Genomic DNA, 25,191 nt, shown 5'->3' with positions numbered 1-25,191 from the left:
TAAGCCAAATATTTGCCAAAACTCTTGTTCCCGTACTTTCTGAATTCAAGGTACAGCTATCTTTTCTACAGAAAAGATTTGAAATTTTTAAACTTACCAACGGACCAAAGTGTCATGACTCCTCAGGAGTGGAATACACACGCTCCAGTCCCATAATTCCCGGAAAATCAATTGTTCCTTTTGTAAAAATCTATATGATGCTTCCATGAGGTCCCGTAACTTCATTCGTCTGCGCCCATATCGGACTGCGTTTGCATCTGAGCTCTCCAGGAAAAGCCTCTGGAAAACTGGTGATGTGTTCTTAAAATATCTTAAAGCAAATCTTTGTAAAGAAAAAAAAAGAGACAAAGTTAGACATCTAAGTCAGAGCAAAGGAAAATACTCACTAATGTTTCAATTCAGAGGTCCAGAAACAGTAACTGATGACACAGTGTTAATGAGGCTTGTATTTAACTTTGTCCATGCTTAGGAAAAACAACCACTTCAACTACCAGCCTACAACAGATGCTTTACTGTATTAGAGATTATTATTGATTAGTAAGGGGAAACAGCAGCAACTATGGTAAAATCTCTGATTTCTCTTGTTTACTGAAAAAGTAGTACTAACTCTTAGGCAGCTTTCCATTCTACAAGCCTACAGATCTAAATTAAATACAGACATTTTGGTTGTTAGCAGATAAAGTCAACTGTTTCACTTTCATTCTGATCAAATGATCTAAGATAAAAGTCATGCTAGATATTACCTCATAATTGAATTTAAAGAAACACTGCTTAAAACTCGTGTTTTGTAAGTCATTCTTTCCATTGAAAGGACATTTGCTACTGCAAAAGACAAGCCAAAGCATTGTAACAACACCTCCCATCACCAGTGAATACTGGCAAGCACGCACTCTGAAGCGTTATGTTACTTACGGCAAAACATCCGGATGGTCAGCAACCAGCTTGCTCATGGCTACGCACAGCCTTTCATGCCGATCGTGGTTGATTTGGCCACCAGCTTTAATGGCAACTGCATTTCGTTCCAACAAGTCCAGCAAGATTGGACGAAGCTGACGGCCAATTAATAGAGTGCATTCTTTATCCAGTAATAACAGTGCTAGAGTATCAAGGATGCACTGTCGATCCTGTTGAGTCCAAGTCTAGGGAAAAAAAGAAAGAAGGAACTGGTTTAAAGGGAAATTACATAGACTTTTAGTTTCAGAACTATTCCTATAGGTTTCATAGTGAACTCTACAGGAAAAAAACACCCAGTGGAAGAACTTATTTGGTACAGCTCTCCATACTTAAAAAACTGGAAATAAGATGAGTGTCATGAAAAATGACACCACTAAACAGGAATTATAAAAAATTACAAATTCAAGTTTTCAAAAAAGTTTAGTTATTACTTTCCTATTAGAAGCCATTATGATGAATAATGACAAAAAGCATACACCTGCAAGTTGAAGTTGAGGTTTTTTTCTTTCTTACTCTTGTATAACAATGTTCCTATACGCGAAGTAGAACGTTAGGCTTTAGAATATACACAGAATAGATTCAGATCTACGGTAGGGAAAAATAAAACACCAAAACATACACAATCTTCCAAACTTTGTTCCCAAAGAACCACAGTTTTTTGTTTATTTAAGCTTAAGTTTCTCTGGTCTTTGACATAATGCTATTACCCAAGCACTGTTCCACTTCGGTGATCTTCAGCACATAATAGTGCTTTGACTTAGGAAAAAATGAAGATCATGAATTTGTACTAAAGTGGCTTTGCTCTCAACATTGACCTTCCACCCTCCCCTCCCGCAATGACTGAGTAAACACTCACATCACCACTATTTCCTCTTTCCTGTCAAAGAGCAGTAAACATCAGCTAGGCAGGGAAGCTTTCCAGAGAAAACAGTCACTTACTGAACTTCTGTGGAAACACTCAGCAATTCAGATAGCCTCATTTTAGCAACACGTGCTATCAATTCCTGCCTGCCCTGGACTTTTGTTAGTTGTGTAAAACCGTAAAACCTCCTGCTGTGCATGCAGACAGGATCATTTCAATGCTACAAGAACTCCTCAATGCTGCTTTCCAAAGGTGATCTCCTAAGGCTTTACCAAAGTTGACATCCACTTAGCATATGTAGGTACTTGTTCAAGCTGCAAGATTTCACTCATTCAGCATGTAAGAAATCAGGGAAACCGAGATACACATTACAAACATTAAAACTATCAGATTAATCTCAAGTGGTTAAAAACAAGTAAACAAGAAGTACCTTCTGCTTCCTAATCAAACACGTCTTTGGCTACCCAAACAAGGCACAACAGGGTGCTTAATTCATTAACCAGAACTTTTAGTATCAAATAGAAGGAACATTTAACAATAAAGCAGCAAATAACTGTAATGGATCAGTCTCATTCAGTAATATTCTCTAGGTACTTGACTACTGTGCACCAAATCAATTAGAAATTTTGTGAGAGCATGTGATTTTTTTTAAATCATCTATATTACCCTTAGGATATACAAAAGTGATAAAAAGAATAAAAGAAAGAAAAAAAACACAGTGGCAACACTCTCATTCTACAAAGAAATTGTATATTTGATTCTAGAGCCTTTCAGTATAAATGAAAAGCTTTATGCAAAAGCATAATATGTAGAGGGATTTATAATGAAAGGCAGCTTTGTGAAGTACACAACTTTCTCAGTCAGTAGCAAAGGACAGCTGATCTGCAAGTGTTCAGTATTAGTATTTGAGTCTAAGATGGTAACTCTGCCCAAAAAGCATTGTAAACAACATTCCCACCAAATATCCAATAAACACATGCACTGTTAACAGAACTGACACTAAGGAGAAGCACAGCCAGGATCAAGTCCTGGAATTAAAGATGACCCCTGATTGCTCTCCCAGCAGTAAGTCAACCTGCACTGTGTGGTTGCCCACTGAATACAGAAGTCTTTATTAAGATCTGGTTGAGTCTGAAACTCCAGAGAAGGAAGGGATCACAGCACGGAACAACCTGAGTCCACAGGACAGCCTCCCCTCTGGTCACAGCTCTCAGGTATTCCTCCCTAATTCAGTAAGATAAGGAGAAAACTTGTACTCTTCTAAGTCATACGCTTCAAGATGAAAAGAGGGTTGTGCAGCATCACAAGGAAAACAAGGTAACTTCAGTTTCCTGCAAAATAAGGCAGAACTATCCTACACCTCCTCCAGCACTTCATGCTTAACACAGCAGCACAGGCTACCGAGACCAGTGAGAACATACTGACTTTTCTACCAATGTATTCTTTAATAGATCGTAACATGTTGTCTCACAAAAATAACAGCTCTTCGAAACTAGAAACAGAGCATGAGAATCCACACCGGGGCAGAAAGTGCAAAATACCTTCCCTTACTTGTAATGATACATCTTGTAAGATTACACTTTCAAACTAAAAGGTGAAGCTATATTTTAGGAAACAGTAGTCTGCCTTAATTATGAGGACATTTTTCTGAGTATGGTAACTGAGCACTGGGTAAAATCAGCACAGGTCACCTCATTTTTCTACACCAGTCTAAAAACTAAAGGAACTAAGGCATATCTTGCCATAAAGTCCTAAAATTAGAGGACTATAAATACAATGTTGGAGCTGTTATTAATACAGTTCTCTTAAATTGGAAAAAGAATGGCAAAATGATGCACAGCTAAAATAGTAAAACAGAATATGAGATACAGATGGTTCCATAAAATAAACAAAGAAAACAACCATAACGGTTGGTTTTTTTTTTTCTGAATTTTATCTTACACTATTTGTGCAATGCTTAAAACTCTGAGGCGTGTAAAGAACATAAAGGAATGAGAATATTTTTGCACTGTTCCCTTCCTAGGATTCTTTCATTCTTCACATATAATGAACATCTTCACTGATATTACACTACCACAGAGAGCCAAAAGTATGTCCATTTGCACAGTCTGCACTTGCAATATTACACGTGAAGACATACTGGATTCAAATAGACTTCCAAAAACACACAGAAGCAAACTCTGACAGTTTGTATAGCTGATTTTTTTCTAGATGGTACAGAAATGTACAGTGGCATATAGGTATAAGCTTACTCTGAAATAAAAAGTCATTAAAAACAAACACCATTTTAGGGATCTTTTTGTCCCATTTTCATCCCATTTTCCTCATTAACAACACAGAAATTTGCTGTACCCTTACAGAGTTAATGGTATATTAATATTCTACATAAAAGGCTTTATTTCTGTATCCGACTAAAGCAAGATCTTCCATCAGCACACATAGCACCTTATCAGACATCTCAAAAATTGCTTTTTTTTTGGATGTGAGCAAGTTTCATTAGTGACATTTTGTGGAATACTGAATAAATGAAAGGCCAAGAAGACATAGCAAAGGGCTCTAGATATCCAGAATAAATGTTTCCTATGTTACATACTGACAGGAAAATCAGGTAAAATAACTGGAGCCCATGGTTGTCTAGTGGTAAACTAAGTATAATATACTCCTTAATCTGTAGCTTCAAAGCTTGAAAATGAAATCAGTTTTCAAGAAAATGGGCCATTGCTGATTAAGGTGCTCTTCCAGAATCTCTGCATAGGATCTAGCTGGTGAGAGTTTCACAATCAAAGCACACACCTCCCTCAGTGCACCTCTGAAAAGAAAGGGGCTCAGACTCTCTAGCAGTCCCAGAACTTACTCTCTGTTCACCACTCCATCTATCTGCGGCCTCTCCACCAACAGAGAGCTTTGATTATCAGTATGAAGACTCTCACCTAGCAGACAGGAATTTGGAGTGAAAAAGACAACGTCTTGAAAAAATATGGTTACTTTTCACTCTTGAACAACCGGAATAGTGGAACACAAGTCTTATGATAAGAGGCTGAGGAAACTGGGATTCTTCAGTCTGAAGGAGGCACTGGGCAGACTCTCTTATCACACTCTAACAACCTGAAAGGAGGCTGGAATGAGGTGGTCAGCCTCTTCCCCCACATAACAGTGATAGGATGAGAGGTAACAGCCTTAAGTTATGCCATGGGTGGTTCAGGCTGGTTATTAGGAAAAAATTCTTCTCTGAAAGAGTGATGCTACATCGGCACAGGCTGCCAAGGGAGATAGGGGAGTCAATGCTCCTGGGGATGTTCAAGAACCATACAGGTTTGGCACTGAGAAACAGTGAGTGTGGTGATGGATTGATGGTTGGAGGAGATGATCTTAGTGCTCTTTTCCAGCCTTAATGATTCTGTGATTTTCTAGACACTCAAAAGAAAACATAGATTTTGAATCAACGTGTACTTAGGGTCTCCAGAAACTCTGGTGTGAATAGCATCAATAACACGGCACCCGATGTGCTGCTATCCTGTCGTTACACCTCCACAGGTGTATCACAGACACAGGCAAGCTGTGCTGCTAAAAGCAGGCATGCTATTCACGGCTCGTGGAGCTGAAGCGTGAAAGCCACTAAACAAAGTGCGTGCCTTCAACATCACCGCGGCAGTAAGGGAAACACGCCGCAGCAAATCCAGCCCATTCCCACTCCACACGCTGCTTTATGGTGAACAGGCAGCAGAACACCCAGCTGCGGGACGGGACGTCGTCGCTACGCGGCTCATGACTGCTGTCCCTCACTGCCACCCTCCCACTGAGGAATACGGAAAATCCCGAAGCTTTGCTGGGCAGAACACGCCCGGACGAGGAGCACAGGAGACACGGGAGCGGGGAAAAGAAGAGGGATAAAGAAGCCTCTACGTAGCAGAGGGCTGCTTCAGCCAAGAGCCCAAGCGAGGACAAGGAGGCGCGGTGGGGAAATGAGGCTAGGAAGGGGGCATGGCTCGTCCCTGCCTTCCGACCCCCGCCCACTCACCTGCTTGCCCAGGAATCTGCTCAGCTCCGCGCCGCTCTTCTCGTTCCTGCGCGCCACCAACTGCAGCGGCTCAGCCAAGTGAAAGCGCAGGTCGGCCATGCTAGGGCCGGCGGGGCTGCGAAGGCGGAACGCCCGACCTCCGGCCACCGCCGCGCGACACGTGGGGCGCGCGAGGGACGCGCACCACGCTCCCAACTTCCGCTTCCGGTGCCGTCATCCGGCAGCGACGCCGCAGGTCGGCCCCGCGCGCGCGTTAAACTACAGCTCCCAGCATGCAGCTCTCCGCCGGGCGGGGAGCTGCCGGAAGAACTGGCGTCCGCTACATGCTGGGATACGTAGTCCCCAAACTGCCATACTGCTCAGGCGGTGTGCTGTGGGATCCGGGTCGAAGCTCCCGTGCACGGGGCTTCGCTGATTGTGCTGCACTGTTCGCTGAGGCAGCTGTCCCGTCAGTCACAGGAGGCCCTGCGACGGCACCTGCAAGAGGCAGAGCCACGACCTGCCCTCAGGCCTTTCAGATGTGGGGCAACGCAGCCCACGGCACCACCGCGAGCCTCAGCGCTGGCTGACGAGTTCCGAATGGAAGCAGCTCAGCAAAGCAACACCTCACCCAGCGCGCGGCGTCACCAGAAGCGGGGGCGGGGCCAGACCGGGGCGCGCAGCTGGGTGGGTGGGCGGGGCTTCGGCGCAGGGGGCGGGGCGCGGCCGCCTCGCGCTCCTCACTTTGGCGCCAACTGCTCAGAGTTGGGGATCGGGTTTGTGGACGTCTCGGCTGCGGACGTGCGCTGCGTCCGCTGCCATTGGCTGCCGCCTCTGGAAGCTCCGCCCCCTCGGCGCCCGGCCTGTAGGACCAGCGGCGGCGGCGGCCTGTGGGTCGTCGCGGGTTGTAGCTCACTGGTGGGTGCGGGCTTTTTTTCCTCTCTTTTCCTTTCCCATTTACTCTCTCCTCTCAGTGCCGCGGGGTACCGCTCTCTTCTTTCACGTTCGGCTTGATTTCGGCCAGCTGGAGCTGCTCCGCTGCTCCTTAGCGCAGCCCGCCCGAGGTGTGCTGCTCCCGGAGGCCCTCCCTGCCCCGAGTGCTGTGTGCGCCCCGTGACGGGGCTCGGCCTGGCGGGCGGGAGGCGGCGGTAGGGCTAGGCGAGGCCGAAGGGCTGTGGCTGCTCCCGGCGGCAGGGCCGGGGCCTGCCCTGCCGCGCTGCTGCCATGGGGTACCCGTGCCCTGTGAGTGAGTTTCGGGGCTCGGCTGGAAGGCACGGAGCTGCACCTCGGTTTGGTTTGTGTTGGGCGGCAGGAGGGAAATTCGAGTTACGCAGTGGTATGACTAGCTGGGGAAGGAATACGGTCAGACCTGTTAGCAGGACGTCCGCATGACAAAGTTTCTTTGTGGGGTGTTTATTCAGTGTATGAAAATGAAGATACTGCTGAAGGCCTTACCCCGAAAGTCAGAATGGTTCTTTATGGGATGCATAACTTCTTGTTTTCACTCCTGATCACGTTCTAAGCTTGTTAACCTTGATGTAAGAGTTTTGACAGTTTCTTTTTGTCTTTTGTTAAAGACCAAATATCTGAGATGTAAATGTTGCTCTTCTGTATGCTTCTGTTTTGCAATGATGTTCTTAAATTGTTGGTTAATCGATTATCTTTCCTCTTTTTGTTCGTAGATGGGGAAGCCGTAGGGAGTTTGTATCATGGCAGCAGATGAGGATGGACTGGGACTGTTTGATACCCGCTGTGCTGGTAAGATGAGTTTGCGCCATGTTCTGTTTGGCAGTGAAATAACACATGGAGTATTACAGAAATACATGGGTCTGAAAGGTACTTAATAAAAACAAAATGGAAATAATGTAAGTTGGGACAAACGCTGGTAAGCTGTAGTTACTTAGCATGAAACGGTCTCATTGTGAGCCACATCGTGTCATTGAGTGGTGAGATGCTGGAACAGGCTGCCCAGAGAGGTTATAGATGCAACATCCCTGGAGGTGTTCAAGGCCAGATTGGATAGGGCCCCGGCAGCCTCATCTGGTATTAAATATGGAGACTGGTGGCTCTGCATGTGACAGGGGGGTTGATACTTATGATCCTCGAGGTCCGTTCCAACCCTGGCCATTCTGTGATCACATCAGTAACATTGCATTTGCCACCGTAACTTACGCATTTGTATTTTGGGTTTCTAATACGTTGCCAAAGTGTCTGCAGCAGGTCTCTCACCTTTAATTTATAGCATGTGATTTAACCTTCCTCATCTCTGCATTTGGGTAAGTCGAGAGTTTGATCCTCTGTTTTTTGTTCCTACGGACACATGCTGTGACTTCAGATCTAGTGCAAACAGTCAGGGTGCTCCAGTGTTGTGTCCAGCTGAGCAGTTTGTTGATCTGATGCATTTGTGAGATTTCCAGCCTCAGAAAATTGGTGGATATTGTTATATTTCTTAAAAGTAATAATATTTGTTGCAGTACTGGAAAGATTCTCATGTAGGAGATGAGAGTAATGAAGAGGCACTGGAAAAAGATATGAGAAGAGTCTGGAGAAATCTAGATCAAAACAATTTTGCAGAACCAGTTAGAATGGGAATAGATGACAAAATTAAAATCTGAATTATGACAGACTGTTGAAATGCTTCCTGTTACTTGGTGAGAATTATTTCTTTTAACAGTAGTAGTTTTGTGATTCAAAATCTTTATCTTTATCTGATCTGTATAACTTCTGGATTCAGTGTATTCCAGAAAATTGTTTCCAATTCAGACCAAGTCAGCATTGGCAGTTGTTAATGTTAAATTGTACTTAAAGCCATAAAATTTGCTTCTTGGACAGGCCTTGTGAGATTTAGGAATTGATAACAGAACTTTATTTGCTCCCAGATGACTAAAGACTGTTTCTCCATATAAACTACTACTACTATTCTGCAGTGTTCTAGGATCATGGCTATATGTAGAAGGTTAGAAGTTGGAGTTTTTAAAAGTTTACTTTGTTGCTCTTTTTTCTTCTTACTTTAGCTGAAGCATCCCCCTTTAAGGAAGGTGATGAGAGCTCAGTGGATATCTATGATGGTTTGGACAGTGGCTTGACAGCTCCTGGTAGGTTGAATGAATCTTGTTAATTGGGTTTAAGTATTATAGTCTGTTGCTTTTTAGGCTGGTTTCCAGCAAGACAACATTTAGCTTTAAATTTACGTTTAGCTGGGCTGACGTGTGCTTCAGTGACCTACTTACATAAATTCAAGGCATACACATTGAACACATGTGTACAATGTATACACGTGTAAATACAGCTGAGAATTCTGAAGTATTTTACCTAACTGATTATAGTACAGTTTTCATGCAGTGCTGGTTATTTTAAGAGACTCATGAAAGGGTGTAGAGAAACTTCAGCTCTTCTGTCTGTGCCTCGCTATTAGACATTTTGTCTTGGAAAACATACCTTTCTTTTGTGTTTCTAAAATAGCTTCAGGACCAGAACCAACAGTCACTGATTAGTAAATCACCAGTGAGAGCTGCAAAACATACTTTGTGTGATACATTGCATTCTGTAGGTCCTTTTAATCTTTAATGTTCAGAGTAATTTCACATGCTAATGTAAGTTATTTTCCTCTTTTAACTTCTTTTAAGGTAAGAAAGAAACAAAATTTCAATATGTTCCTTTTTTTGGATTTTTATAAGGCAGTTTAATGAAATGCAGTTTCTAGTATTTAAACAAGTGTTTCTCTATTATCCTTACATCTGTGAGTGCATTGAATGTTTATGGAAGCACTGTACTGCATCCTACAGGTGTAAAACATTCGTACATCTTTTTCTCTCTTTCCATTTTGTATTTTATTCTTAGAAGTTCTCTTAATCTATAAATTTTCTAACACAATGTTTTTAAGTTGAACTTTAGATTTCTTTGTTCTCTTTTATATTGATGTAAATTGGATGATGTATTTCCAATAAAAACTAGCACAAAAGTTGAAGTCCAAAGTGGGGATTTCTTCAGATAAGGTCATTTTCTTCGCTGTGATACAACGCAGTCTACATAGAACTTGTTTTTTTTCTTTGTGATATATGTTTTTCTTTTTACAGACAACTCTGCTCCAAATTCAACACCAGCTGGCAACAGTTTAAACTTATTTGATGAGATATTAATTGAAGAAGGAACTGCAAAGGAAGCATCTTACAATGAGGTGTGAATTAATGTAACAAAAAATAATTTGTTTTTTTTTTTTTAAATATTGCAATAAATGTTTGCTAGTGTGCTCACATTATTGGGAAGATAGGAAAACTGCTTTTAAATAAAGGAATGAAAAGTTGTGTTTGTTTATAAGCTGTTAGTCAACAGGTTTATCAGAATCAGTAAATCTTTCGCTCTCTATGGCATAGGCTGTTCTCACTTAGCATCCTTTTGCACGCAATTGTATCAGTAGAGGAAATATTTGTTTCTGGTTAAGTACCTGTTCAACTCTCTGTGCAAGGATGGACTTGACATTTCCTGTAAGAAGTTTTACATAGCTAATGTAGATAGGGTGTGAATTGATGTCATGTGTCCTTGAGTCTAAGAACAACTATGCAGTAGGTAACTGCTTGTAGCAAATCAGAAGACATACTCATGTAACATCATATATGCAAGTTTATAAGTATATGTGCAGTCTAAATATAAACTTAATATTCAGAGTAAAGACATCCACAGATAAAATACATTGGAGAAGAAGCAGGAACAAAACGCCCAGTAGTCCACTAAATAATGAAAATGTCATAAGTTTGAAACCAATTCATTGTCAAAAACAACAAATAAGGAAGTAGGCGTCCAGTTTTAAAGAAAATCTCATACTACGTGTGTATTTAATTTTGTGATCTCAACAAGAGCAGGTTTTTTTGCAGTCTATTTCTTTCAGTCGAAGTTTGATTTTTAGATAATTTTCTATCATGATTACGACTTTCCTTGACTATTTTGTATTGTGTAAAATCTCATAAAGTTTCTGCCTGTAAGGCTTTTGCGAACTGCTCGCTTTACACAGTTTTGTCTTTACTTTCACAATTGTATGGCTTCCTATTACAGTCTGGCATGTGACAATTGGGCAAGCACACACAGATTTCCTCTTACGTGAATGTCTGTGAATTTTATGCCTTTGGAGTGTACTGAAGCTTTTTTGTTTTAATACTGGCATTAGAGTTGTAGTTTTGGAAAAACAGAGCTTTGAAATATAAATTGTGGTGTTAACAAACTAATAATCTAGAAGAGTAACTTTTTTTGTAATTATGTTCACTTCTGTACTGTGACTTCTCTTTGACAGTTGCAGGCAGAGTATGGAAAATGTCAACAGCAAATTAAAGAGCTGATGAAGAAATTGAAGGAAATACAGGCACAGGTACAGTAGATCCAAGGGCAGCATTGTCAAGATTTATGTAAAGCAAACTGAACGTTGCCTTGAGAGAGTTAATTTCATATTCTTTCCATAACTTTTATCTAATAACAATTAAATTGGTGATCTGTAGTGCACATCTGTAAACTCTAAGACAGTGATTAGGGCCAAATCAACAGGTAATTTCGCTTGTTTTACGGTGATGTGTATTGTAACACTTGAATTCTTAAAAATGCTGTCTTCTATCTCTGATTAAAAAATAAGCATGTCAAACAAATTAAAAAAAAAAAAAAAAAGAAAAATTCTTTGGTTTATTGAAATCTACCTGTAATGCAGTAGGGAGGTTGCAAAGTACACAAGCTGTCAGAACTGGAAGAAGATAGCTGTATCAAGCAAATGCCGTTTTGATAAGGCTGAACTACTCTTCACATTGAGCTAGCATGTGCGCTGTGCCATCCCATATAATTAGATTATCTTAGGCAATTCTGCATCTTGCTCTACTGTGTGTTACAGATAAGTTGAAAAGATTCTAAGCTTTAAAGGGTAAACAATTCCTGCTGTGATACTTTTGAATTGTTTTCTACAAAATTTGTCTGTTCTTCTGAGCGGGCCTTGCTGAGAGCAGTTATTAAAAGAATCTGTCTCTAGAATTGTCAAATAGGATTCTAGAACGCTCCATGTAAAAATACTAGAATGTTAGGGTGCTCAAAATTGTATTAGATATATTCTTTATCTGAAAGAGCTTAATGCCACATTTGAATGTGACTGTGAAAGCAACTAGTAGAGTGAAAGAATGAAGCAAAAAAGAGGATTGTAGTCTTCTAGCTTTATGTTTCTCATTTGCTTGTTTGGTTTTTTGGTTTTTGCTTTTGGGTTGGGTTTTTTTGTTTTTTTTTTTTCATATTTCAGTTTTAATAATTTGTGTGCTTACAACACTGCAAGTAATTACCAAGCACATAGGCAGAAATGTGAGTGATATTTTGTTGTCGTTTCAGTTTCTTAACAGTTAATAATAATAATAACACTCTTATGTGGGTCTCAGCAATTCTGACTTCTCCAAAACATTTTTTCATGTGTTCTGCCATCAATTTACACATAAGACAGGACTTTTTTTTTTAACAGTTGTCTTGTGGTATGCTTTGTTACATGTTTGGTTTCCCAGGCTAACTCTCATCTTCTCCTTTTTCCCTACTCCTTTTGCTATTTAAAAATAGAATATCATTCTACAGAATGAAAACCAAGCTCTTAAAAAAAATATTTCAGCACTTATCAAAACAGCAAGAGTGGAAATTAACCGTAAGGATGAAGAAATCAGTAATCTCCATCAAAGGTACAGCTAGACAGTGGAACTTCAAGTGTGTTTGTTGTCTGATCATGTACTTGTTATAAACCTTTTATGTATTTCAAGTGAAGTAATTACAAAGAAAATAATTTGGTAGTTTATGTGTGGGTTTTTTTTGTTTGTTTGTTTGGTTGTTTTTTGTTGTTTTTTTTTTTTTTGCTGGATGAACTCTTTGATTTGTAATATAGAGAACAAAATACAAAGGGTGACCACTTTTCCTGTTTTGTTTTGTTTAGTCACCCATTCCAGTTGGGTTTTCTAACCGCCTAGCATGTTTCATTGCAGGTATTTTGTATTTTTCAGCTTTGAAACTACTGTATTTTTACAGTCACAGGCAGATGAATTCCATGAAATTTTTCAAGTAGTAAATGGATGTAAATAAGGAGAATATATGTGAAAATATTCTCTCCAGTGGTGAAAGATAGTAGTTAGAAGGTTTTCGGTAATTTCTACTAGACTTAACACAAGAAAGATGCTTGGATACTGACATTCGCCACACGTGAATCCAGATGTAATGGCAAAATCTTGTTAGTAAAATATAAAATTAAACAGAAATGTAGGAATGGGTTTTGGATTACAACTGCAATTCTCTCTGAAGCTCAGTTCTCATCGCACAATTGCATATTCTTGTAATATAGTCATTGCAGAATACTGGTTGTTACATATTTAAATTTACTGTTTTGTTCCAAGAGCAATGTGTAGTTTCAAAAAGCAAAACCAATCCAATTGTTTTGAAGCTGAAGAACTGATTGCTTACAATTGGGCACTGGAATCAAGATATAATTTCAGGCCAAAACAGAATGCCTGTGTATAGTAACTACTTCATCACTGTGGTTCTGTGATCCTTAACTGAAAACAGAGGCCATGTATTTGGAGGTTGCTGCTATCATTTTTTGTTATGACTTCTCTTTATTTCCACACGGATTAGACACAATCGTTCTTATGAGATAGTGGAGGGTATTAAAGAAAGTTGACGTCGTCTTTAATTATATAATTGTGATGAAGTGCTTTGTTGAATATAACAGAAATGTTGTTTGTTTTTTTTTTTTTGATGGTGAGGTAGCTTTTATGAGTACTTTGAGTAATGAGTAGGAGTTCAGATTATATATACAGACTGCATGTGCCTTTTTCTATTTCACTTCTTAATTTCTTTTCTTTTTATTATGATGACCTTGGAACAGTAATACCTGGCCTTGATGAGGCTCAATTATTGTCATTTATTAGTTTTCTACAGCTTGCATGAAGTTCCAACTTCAGAAACTTGTTTGCTTATTGAGTGGAGTAAGCACAAGTCACTATTATTTTGGCTGTCATTTTATGCAGCAGTAAACTGTTGAATTGCATTTTTTTATCATGAATATTGTGAACAGCGCGTATGTGGATTTAAAAGAACAAAAAAAGTCCTAACAGAAGGCTTTCTTGCTGGACAATGAAATACTACTTTAAATTACTGAAGCATTATTTCAGAACAAATATGGTATTTTTCCACAGATCTTGCTTTTTCTTTACGTTAATTTAGTTTGGAAAATATGTATACAAAATATATTATTTTACTGTGTGCTAGGGATAAAGTAGAAGTCTAATAACTTCATATGTTTTCTTCAACTTGAAGCTGGAAGAAAGGTTGACAAGTTTGTAGAAAGAGGTGGATTCATTATAGTTTGACTTCAGTTGTTTTTAAATAAATTTCAAAACTAACATGAGGATTTGTTTTCTCTGTATACATAGGCTATCAGAATTTCCCAGTCATCGAAGTGGCTTCACCAGGGCAAATCTTCCTGGATCAACTAACGGAAGGTGCTCTGAGATGTGTAAGACAAAAGATTACAAATTCAGATCTTCTGACTTAGGTGACAGTACAAAGATGGATCATAGAATGAAAAATGACTCTTCAAAGGATATGTACCACAGTTATTCATCTCACAATGTGGAGAACGTGAAGTCTAGCTCTGATAAAAGAAACACTCCATATATACTGCGCTACCCTCCTGAAGAGCTCTGTGGTGACAGTAATCATATATGTCCATCAAACCATGACCATAATTCCAACAAGGATAACAAAAAGGAAAAAAAAGAAACAAAAAGTGATGAACAGCACAGTAGGGGAAATGTCAGCAAATACAAAAGAGAAGTACATCAAAGTACTGGTAACAGTGGTATTTGTAATAATACCAGTAGTGAAGAAGGGAATTCAGATCCTCATCAGAAGCTGAAAGCCCACTCAGAAAAGACTAGTAAAAATGAGTTGCAGCAAAAAAATCAGAGCATAAAAGTCAAATGCAGCCCATCCACAGAAAGAAAAGTAGAAAAGAGTGTTTCTTCCTGGGATAAACAAACTACTGATAAAGACAGATGTCAAGCAAGAGGAGAATTGTATGCAGGTGAGAGATCACTGAACGTAATGAAGAAAGACATTAAAATGCATGATAAAGATGAAAAGAACCCTAGCCAAAAAATTAAACCAAATGATAAACTACAGGAGCAATCAAGGAGGTCTGGTAGAGGGAATAGTCCATATTCAAAGAATGAACATTCAAAGACTCTTCATGAGTCACGTAAATGCCGTGTGGAAGAGTCCAGAACAGGAAGAGACATCAACTGCAAGAGAGACAGAGGAGCAAATGATCATAGTTCTCGAGAAGGAAGGTCTTCACCTTCTAATTCCAGCAGCAGAGAGCATAAATATGCACGCTTTAAGGAAAACAGTAGTAGGTATGAGTGGGAAACAGCACATTCCAAATCAGAGAAGCACAGAACTGAAGAAAAAAGGAAAAGGGAAAGAGAAAATCAAGATGAAAATAGACATTCTAGAAGTGAAAGAAAAGCTACAAAAGAGGTTTCTCACCAACCTTCAAAAAAACCTAAGAGAGAGACAGATATAAAAAGTGAGAGAAACAAGTCCTGTAAGTCAGAAGAAACAGCAAGAGTTACAGATAGTTTAAAAGACCATAAATTTCCCCAAACTAAAAATCACTCTGTGATGAAAAGCAAAGACTTGAAACTCAGCTTTATGGAAAAGCTGAATTTAACTCTTTCTCCTGCAAAAAAGCAGTGTCTTTTGCCAGCTGATGGACTTAAAACACCTTCCCAAATGGCTACGGATGAGGGAACTACAGAGTTTACTCTGCATGCAGATGTGGTAGATTCTGCCCACCCTGTTAACTGTTGTGCTGCAGTGCAAATGAATTTAACGCTACAAGTTCCAGATGTTGCAACTAAAATCAGTGTGGAACCAACACTTCCTGTTTCTGTCAATTCTGAAAGTGAAGCCTTGAAAGTAGCAGCAGCAGATCCAGCTCAGTCTGAAGCACTGTCAGCAGTGACAACCTGTGAAGTGAACTCAAAAACCTTACAAGAGCCAGAAGTGGGGTACATACCATCCCAAGCCTTGCTGGGAACAGCAAAGGTACTGATTCCTGATGAGATGCCAACTGAAACTTTGTCATCATCATCAGCAGCAGAGGCTTGTGATCCAATTGAATTAGAAGCCTCAGCAATGTCTGTAACAGATCTGAATCACCCTGAAGCTTCCTCTCAGGAGGTGGCAGGAAGCATGGCACAATATGAAAACTTGCCTATGACAGTACATGTGATGCACAATGATAATGTGCTAGCAGCAGAAATGGGACAATCTAAAATGCACAGTGAAAGTATGGGAACGCTTCCTGAGTCAGCAGTGGAGAAGGAAGAGGAAAATGAAATATGGCTAACTGCTGACACAAAAAACTCTTCAGACCACCAGGACTCTCAAAACCTTGTCTTATGTAACCTGGAAGCCAAAAGTTCTGGTGACTTGGAATCATGTGTTGCTGCAGGTGATACTAATGAAACAAAACAAGAATCTTCAGTGGATGTAGTGAAAGACAGTGATCATTTGACTGTAGAAAATCTTGAGCATCCTGTTGAGGAAAAAGAAGTCTGTGGAATTAGTATGAATGCGTCTCGGTCACCTGACAAAACTGTATTAAACAATATAGATGTACCATTGGTTGACCAGAATGCATGTGATATGGAGCCGGACTTAACTGATATTGGTACAACTGCATCTTCATCTATAAGCAGTGAAATGTATCCTGGAACTAAAGAGAGAGAACCTAACCCAGTACCTGTTGATGATGACAGTTCAATACTGAGCATTGATCTCAATCACTTGAGGCATATTCCAAAGGCTATCAGCCCACTGAACAGTCCAATACGCCCTTTGGCAAAAGCACTTAAGATGGAAAGTCCCTGCAAAGGTCTCGTGAAGAGTTATAACAAAGGTATTCATATGTTCTAATTTGTTTTAGAAATAGAGACTTAGAAGATGCATTCATGGAAAGCAGAAATTACTTTCTTTTAACTGCTTTCTCAAAAATACAGGTTGTTTCTTCTTTAGCTATGTAAATCACAACAGTCTTCTTGTTTATCACAGAACTGTTCATTGCTAACGTCAAGATTGTACTGATTGAACTACGGTGCAAGCAAAATTGGAGTTAGTCACTACTTAAAACTAAATAATAGAAATAAGAGTTAATATGCAAATGTCTAAAATGTGTGTGTATATATGTATGTCTCTTACCTATTGTTACTTCTGGCTATGTATATTAGATCTTTCTGGAATTTTAGAGGCAGGAGTAAGTTAGGATCCTATTTTTTTCATGCATTTATTTCTTCTCTGAACACTGAGGAGGGTACCTAAGACTCAGTTTTTAGGAGTGTCAGCCAAGAAAAGTGTCTTGGATAAATTTCACTGTGAATTTTTAGGTGTGTTTTACCATTGTGAGTCAGTTAATGGAAAAAAAATAGAACGCATCATAGAACACGAGAACATACCAATAATAGTAAGCTGATTCCTAAACACGATATCAGGAAGATAAAATACAGTGACAGAGCTCGAAGAGAAAATAGGCAATACAAAGTTTAAATATTTTTCTTGGCTAATTTTTAAAACTTCTCGTAATGTCCTCCTGCAGCTAATAGTTTTTCTTGGAAGTTTTGACTTTGTAGAAGAGGAATGGGAGAGTAGCAGTGAAGTTCTGTTTTGTGTGTTTTAAGTCATAGCGTTTGTTTGGCTTGGAGTTTGTTTTGCATATCTTAACGTGGTTTGCTCTCAGATTTTGTCTCCCGTGTTTGAGAAAGCTACTCTTTCACATGTGGATTCCTTTAGTGATCTATGTTTTATTCCTACAGTGGTTTATATTCTTTGAACTGCCAGGAGGTACAGGGGGCAGAGTAGATTAACATGAAATAAGTGTTTTTCTCTGGTTTAACTATAAGAATCATTCCTGTCCAGAGCTTACGTCTGTATTACGAAGCAATGACTTTCACCTCTGCAGTTAAATGCCTCGTTGTCTTTGTGATCTAACTAGTGACACACCTGTCTAATGATTTACATGTGTTAAATTGATGGGAGATTGTGGCTTTTCTTAGCCTTGAAATTCAATACTCCCATCTCTGCTATTCTGCAGGACGTACATTAATAGTGTATTTTGACTGCTTTTGTTTTGTACTTCTAGTTTGTCAAAATACCTACAACTTGGTTAGTTTGAGAATACATTGATCCTTGTAAAACTGAAATGGAGGTAGTAAAGAAATATTGTTTTCCAGTACAGCCTGCGTAAACATTTTCAAATACTGCTTGAAAACATTAATTTGAAGTTTATTTTATAATGAGATGGAATTCAGGTACAGTCATATACCAGATGAAGAGTTTGTTAGAGGTCACTAAGCAGTCTAATCTATGTGAGATTGAATGTAAGAGTTTTATTAACTAGTGTCCAGCAAGCCTGTAATTAACTGCGAATCTCATTAATCGATACAAACGCGTTTGAGTGGATTTTTATATATACAGGAAATTAGCTTGCTTTGTAGCTAATTGTAATTACTTATTTTCCTTAACTAAATAGTGTTTGTTTTGAATTTTAAGTAATTATTAAATTATTGAATCTATAAAAAATATAAAACATTTAATGAACTTGTGAAAGAGCCTTTCCTTTCATATACTCCCTATTTTTATCAGTCAGGAACCTGAAATTGAGGTTTTTCTCAACATCCCTTTAAAAAAAGAAAAATAGAAAAACCTTTTTATCCCATTGTATTTCTTTATGGTCCTGGTAATCTTAAATGCATCAACAATTGATGCATTTAGTAGTATATATAGTATAATGGGCCTCTCTTTGTTCAGTAACTTAGTGTATTGATGGAATTGAAGAGTTGAAGTAGCTCCTTGTCTGTAGAGGAAAAGTTAGGTGAATGCAGACATCAGCAGGGCATTTATATTGCTCCTTTTGTTTTCATAGTAACATTATTAAAAGGAAATCAAATTTTAAATGTAAATCTCAATCCGTAATGATATCAGAGTTAAAATTCAGCTTGTGCAGTGTTCAAAAAAGTTGCTAAAGTAAGTGGAAAAGTTCAAAGCTAATGGAAACTTGGAGATTTTTCTCTTTTCGATGGATATGTTTGTAGGAAAGATCATGCATCTTTGGTGAAACACTGAGTCCTTATTGGCCCTTTGAAGATCAGAAAAATCCCATTCTGCTGAATGAGAACTGCCCAGACTTTCCATAGCTCAAATTTCCTGAATTGTCATCAGCAGTTTAAAACAATCCTGAACAGTCACCTTGAAGAATAGAATTCTCCTTGTTTTTCTAAAAATTCTGTTTATAATTATATTCTTTATAATTATTATCAAACTGTTTTCTTTTTATAGATTTAATTCCTGAAGGTACAGTTGTCATCTGTCCCTCAAAGAATTTGTCAAAGGAGGTAAATAAAGAGAATCAAAAGCCTCTTAGCCTATCTGATGCACGCTTAGAGATCGAGTCCCGGCTGAGTATCTCTTCAGATGAAATAGAAGAAGGAGAAATCATAAGTAGTGATGAAGATGAGGAAAAATCTAAATCAGAAGGACATTCTGAAAATCCAAAAAAGACGAGACCAAAAACTTCTTCTGAAACACGGAATTTGACCAGCAGTCCACAAAATCAAAAGAACAAAACTGTACATTGCAATGAGGATAATGGAAAATTTGTTTCTTTGAAAGGAAGTATGCAGAACAGAGAGAGACATAAAAAGCAGACTTTCAGGTCTTCAGAGGAAGTGAAGAAAAACAAAACTGTGAGCATTACTTGTCTTGAAAAAATAGTTCAAGTTATAGTTGAACCTTCAAATGTGCAAGAAATCATGCAAATGCTAAGAGCTATACGAAAGCAGATGAGGAAAAATTATATGAAATTCAAGGTACGCTTCCCAGTTCAGCATTTTCACAGAATTATTGAATCTGCTATCATAAATTTTACATCTTTAATAAAGCACTTGAACTTTTCCAAAATGTCTACATCAGGTGAGACATTAAAATTGAATGTATGTGATATTATAGAGTCCAAACTCAAGCAAGTTAAGAAGAATGCAATAGTAGACCATCTTTTTGAACAACAAGTATCAGATATGAAAAAACGGTTATGGAAATTTGTAGATGAACAGCTTGACTACTTATTTGAGAAGGTGAAGAGAATTATAGTGAAACAATGTGATGTGATAAAGTTGGGAAATGAGAGTGAGGAAGGGAAGCTTGAAAGAACAGGAAAACAAAACCGCGATATCAGTCATAAAAATGATGTGCAGAGATCTAGGAAAAAGTCTCTGAAAGTCAGATCTCAAAAACCTCAAGAATTTATCCTTTCTAAGCAGTCTGTGGATTATCAGAAACCTAAGTGTCATCATGAGAAAAATAAAACAGATGCACCAAAAGCTGCTTTCACGAAATGTCTTAACTCCATTGATAACACAAGGAATTCTCAAACCAAAGTGCAACCTGCTAAGGAGAATAATTTACAATGCACTATCACTCCACTGAAAGGCATGAAACATGATAAAGAAGGATTCCAGCAATTCAGAGATGCTCACAAGTCTGATCTTGGTTATGACCTCCTCACAGAACAACAAGCATCCACTCTTACGTTTAATCTTGTAAGTGATGCTCAAATGGGTGAAATTTTCAAAAGTTTGTTGCAAGGTTCTGATCTCTTGGAAAAAAGTGGTGGCAACATCGACAGACATGATTGGGAGTTCAGGACACCAGAAAAACAGTTTTCAGATAATCATAAATGCAAAACTAATACTTCTGAATTAGTGCAAAGAATTGCTCCGAAGGAGGTTCATGTAGAATCTCGATCCGTAGAGGATATTAGCTGGGCTGTTGTTTCACCTATACGAGCTCCACCTTTAACTTCTAGGCTTCAAATGTCTGTTGATCCAGATGTACTAGATGAAAGTTGTATGTTTGAAGTTCCTACAAGTGCAACTTCATGCAGAGAAGATGAATGCAGTTTACAAAAGAGCAAATCATTTGTTTCTTCTATCCTTCTTGAAGATTTGGCTGTTTCCTTAACTATTCCATCACCTTTGAAATCAGATGCTCACCTCAGCTTCTTAAAATCTGAGAATAATTCTGGCTCAACTCCTGAGTGTGTCCTTAGTGCACATTACAGTGAGGATGCTCTTCTTGAAGGGGAAGATGCCACTGAACAAGACATTCATTTGGCTTTAGAATCTGATAACTCTAGCAGTAGATCAAGTTGTTCTTCATCGTGGATGAGTCGTCCTGTTATTCCTGGTTTTCAGTGTCGCTCCAGCCTGCCAATGCAAGCAGTAATCATGGAGAAATCCAATGATCATTTCATTGTAAAGATCAGGCGTGCAGTGCCAACTATCACCCCAGCATCTGATCAGATTGCTTTAGTGAAGGAGACATGGGCATCTTCAACCAAGAATGAAAAAGAAGAAATGAGAAATGGTGAAAAAGGAAGGTGCAGGCAGAGCACTATAGCAGCTACTTTGCAGGAAGCTGTCAAACCCGATCCGCTTAAGTCTGATCAGTTACCTTATGTCAGCATTAGAAAAGAGCAGAATCCTGCCTTACCTCATCCTCTGAAGGAGTCTCAAAGTAGTGCTGGAAAGGAAGAAACTATCCCCTTGCTTGGACCTCATAGAAAGCCTTCAAATGTAGATAGCTGTGACACTGAAAGCCCAAGTGAAGGCTCTGAGCAACCTCAGACACACAAATTGGAAGTATCTGAAAACACAGATGGAACAAGTGCTGGATCCCAAGCTTCTTTTTCTGTTGGTTGCAGTGTAGTGTCAGACTTAACAAATGAAAGTGTTAAAAAAACTTCGTATTTTGCAGTGGAATCTGCTGCAAATAAGAAGAGTCAGCAAGTTTCTACAGGAAACTCAGAAATCGGGAATAAAAAAGAATTGGAAGAGTGCTCCGATGCATTCATAGACTCAACAGAAGACCTTTCCAATGAGATCATAGCAGGTGAATGTAATCTTGAAGAAAAATCTGCTTTGGATGCTGATGGAGGTTGTCAAATAAGCATAGATGACAAAACTAGTAAAAAACGGAAAAAGGAGACTGTCGAAGAGAATTCCAACTTAAAAAGGCAACGAAAAGAAACTGAATCAGCGGATGAAGGCAGCAATGGAAGTGATGTAAAATCTGAAGGGATAAATTCAGGACAGAAACAATGTCACAGCAAGAATAATGAGTTGCAACAAAACAAAGACTCTTCTCCTTTGTCCTCGGGGGCATCATCACCTGGTCTGTATGCCAAAAACATCATTAAAAAGAAAGGAGAAGTAGTAGTTTCCTGGACGAGGTAATAATTTCTGATTTCATCTGTTCCCTTTTACTTGCTTTGTATTTTATCTAGGTGATACACTGGAAAGTGGGGAAAAGAATTTTTAGGTGGTATAGCATAGTACTACGTGCATACTTCATAGCAGTTTGGGAGCTTCCTTCTGTCTGTGCCAAATGGCTTTGTACAGTACCACTGAAAGGTACAAAAGTCTATTTTATTCTTTTTCTTAGGAATTGTCCAGCAGAAAGCAAATTTCAGAAATGAGCTTATTTCCAGTAATTCCGTTAGCAGCCTTTGGAAGAGAACAGCTTTTCATTATTTTTTTGGGTAGGTTAAATCAGATTTGCCATAAAGAGTAATGCTTCCATATATTGTAACTAATTCTTTCACTTACCTATATTTTTGTGGCCATGGTATTTTTTTGCTTTTGTATTTAAAGCTTATATGTAGATGTAGCAAGGCCTACTTTATTCACTGCAATTTTTGGTTCCCCTGCCCATTTCCTTGCTGATCCAAAAATTGCACCCACCCTCTGCAAGAATGGAAGTCTTTGATGTTCCTACAAGGCCTGGAAGCATTGGTAACTGGAGAAAGGAGAAAGGAGAAGAATTTCTCCCCTACCAAAGGCATGAGAGCAAACTGTTCTGCTGGGGAGTCTGTACTCCTCCATCTGCAGAAATGTACCAGTCAATTGTTCAGCCCACGTACTGTTTGGAAACGCATGCTGTGTGTGCTAGTTACCACCCAGTTAATGGCATGTGCGTGACAAATGAGGTGGCTGTGTAAGGTGGAGATATGTGCAATGTTATTGTGTGGGAACATAAAATAAATCTTTGAGAAGCTATGTTTAGCAGATTTTTATGTTCTTGCTGCAGCTTCATAAAATCTGTGCTTTGTGTGGAGGCTCTTAAAACATTCATATACATAGTTTTCTAAACTAAAGTTTGGATACAAAAGAGGTTTTTATGTAGGATTTAAAAAAAAAAAACAAACTCCTTCTGGGAAAAAGAAAAAGACTATGAAAGCTATTTGGACTTTTTTTTTTTTTTTTAACATGCAAAACAATGAAATAGGATAATATTGTGAAAGGTTTTCCTTATGGATATGAACAGGGTTTTTCTGTCTCAGTCTTTGTCCATCAAACAATGCCTAAAAAAAAAAAAAAAAAAAAAATTAAATAAAGAAAAAGAAATATTTAGATAAAGAATTATTATATTGGGTTTTCATTCTGTAGAATGAAAGAAATTAAATGTAGCTTATTGAATTATTGTAATCAAAGATTCATTGTGACCGTGATGTAGTGGAAGCGTCTGTATACACTTTTCAATTATCTAAACAAATTAACAGAAGAAACAGCAAATCAGTGACATGTTTATTAATAGTCTCCAGGTCCTTTCTTTTCCTCATTTGAACTGTAGATAGGCTCTGAGTGTGTTTGTTACATTAGGCTACTTATGGAAGTGAGATACATCTCTATTTAATCTCTGAACTTCAGTGGGCCTTTGGTAAAATTTGCTGCCTAGACATGTGAACTGAGGAAAATCTGCCTCAAAATACTGATCCCTTTGGAACTTAAGAGATGCTTTCAATTGAAGTTTAAGTTTCTGCTTCAGAAGCACGAAAATTTTTATAATGATTTTGGTTTGGTTTGGTTTTGGTTTATAACTCTTATAATCATCCTGCTGTTCCTAACAGGATAATACAGTCTTGCTATTGTTTGTACTGATTCTGTTATTATATGTTAGAAAAGGGGAGAGTCCTCTTAACAGTTCCTCGCTCCTATTTGAATTCATGTTTTGTAGTTTGGAAGTACTTATATATACAGAAATACATACAATTATATTTTTATATGGGCATATGCACAAATCTACCTTAAAACTTCAAAACTCCATTTTTGCTATAGAAATGACGACCGAGAGATTTTACTGGAATGTCAGAGAAAAGGACCTTCAAGTAAAACCTTTGTTTCTTTAGCCACCAGGCTGAACAAAAGCCCAAATCAGGTAGGTAATAACCATTCTGATAATTGAGAATAACTACATCAGTACTTCTATGATTGCCATTGAACTAAGAACCTAGAGAGATCTTCTGCTAATTAAGAGAGTGCTTTTTTTAACTCATGTCTATTATTGGGGAGTTCTTGAAAAAAGAATCCTAGATTCTCCCAGTTGTTGCTTTTTAAAAGTATATGTTAGAAGATTATTATGGTCCTGGAATTCATCAGCACCTTTTTGATTGCTACCTTAAAACTGCTGCATTCAGAGCAAATTTCAGTCATAACTGATTTGAAGTCTTTGTTCTTTCCCTTCTCATGGGAATGAAGCCAGTGTTCAACAAATAGTGGGTTGTAGCTCTTCTTTGGTGAACCTGGAGGCAGTTTCATAATCAAAGGTGTAGGAAGAGTTCCTTGGAGTACAAATCCAATTAACACAGTGGTTTTCTTAAAATTCTCCCTTTAAAATCTAATGGAAACAAAAAAGCACAAAATAGTCTTATTTTTTAAACAAAGAAAGAGAACTTCGGGGGCAGATCAGTCTGTTTGTATGGAATTCCATAACATGCCTTTTTTGTTTTCCTCTAGGTTTCAGAAAGATTCAAACAGCTTATGAAGCTATTCAAGAAATCCAAGTGCAAGTAACTTACCACCATGCTGCTTTGTGGCTACAGGATTTAACTGTACCAGCAGTGATGGACTGCAATCACTGTGTTTGTGTGTTATACGTAGGAGGAGGTATCCAAGTCAGCATACTAAGTCTGATAAATCTGCTGTGCTCTGAAATGTTTTGCCAGAGCAACAGAATAATACAGAGGAGTCTGGCTGGGAAGGAATGTGTGTGTACAAATGGTGTAGTATCATTTCAAGGGAGTGACATCTCATGTTGGTTATATGCATTCTATAAGTAAGGAGAAGAATGCAGTCAAGTACTTCTGCTTGTCTTGGCAGAAGTACTCTGTACGGTGATGTCAAACTGTGATTTTAAAACAAGAGTTCTTTGGAGTCGAGTTAGGTAATGCTGGAAAATGATAAACATTCTGTCTTGGTTATGTTGAAATGTG

General features: G+C 38.6%; 2 protein-coding genes across 2 annotated transcripts in view; one reads left to right on the top strand and one right to left on the bottom strand.

Moving 5' to 3' along the window:
- MDN1 (midasin AAA ATPase 1) overlaps positions 1-5,933 on the bottom strand; it is a gene marked incomplete at both ends in the record, with an annotated part of 93,034 nt that extends 87,101 nt beyond the window's left edge. The window contains 3 exons of the mRNA XM_079550177.1: positions 98-322; positions 913-1,139; positions 5,835-5,933. Of these exons, the coding sequence (XP_079406303.1) occupies positions 98-322; positions 913-1,139; positions 5,835-5,933 (551 nt within the window). The remainder of the gene's footprint in view (positions 1-97; positions 323-912; positions 1,140-5,834) is intronic.
- Positions 5,934-7,522: 1,589 nt separating this feature from the next.
- On the top strand, positions 7,523-24,772 carry CASP8AP2 (caspase 8 associated protein 2; the record flags this gene model as incomplete). Its single annotated transcript, XM_079532710.1, has 9 exons — positions 7,523-7,571; positions 8,828-8,908; positions 9,890-9,990; positions 11,098-11,172; positions 12,381-12,496; positions 14,237-16,770; positions 19,203-22,152; positions 24,038-24,137; positions 24,716-24,772. The coding sequence occupies 9 exons, from the start codon at positions 7,523-7,525 to the stop codon at positions 24,770-24,772; spliced, it is 6,063 nt and encodes a 2,020-aa protein (XP_079388836.1).
- Between the last annotated feature and the right edge of the window lie 419 nt (positions 24,773-25,191).

The sequence above is a fragment of the Tetrao urogallus genome (assembly GCF_951394365.1).
Source record: "Tetrao urogallus genome assembly, chromosome: 2".
In the NCBI taxonomy this organism is placed as follows: Eukaryota; Metazoa; Chordata; class Aves; order Galliformes; family Phasianidae; genus Tetrao; species Tetrao urogallus.
This window is presented reverse-complemented; position numbering and strand designations above follow the sequence as displayed.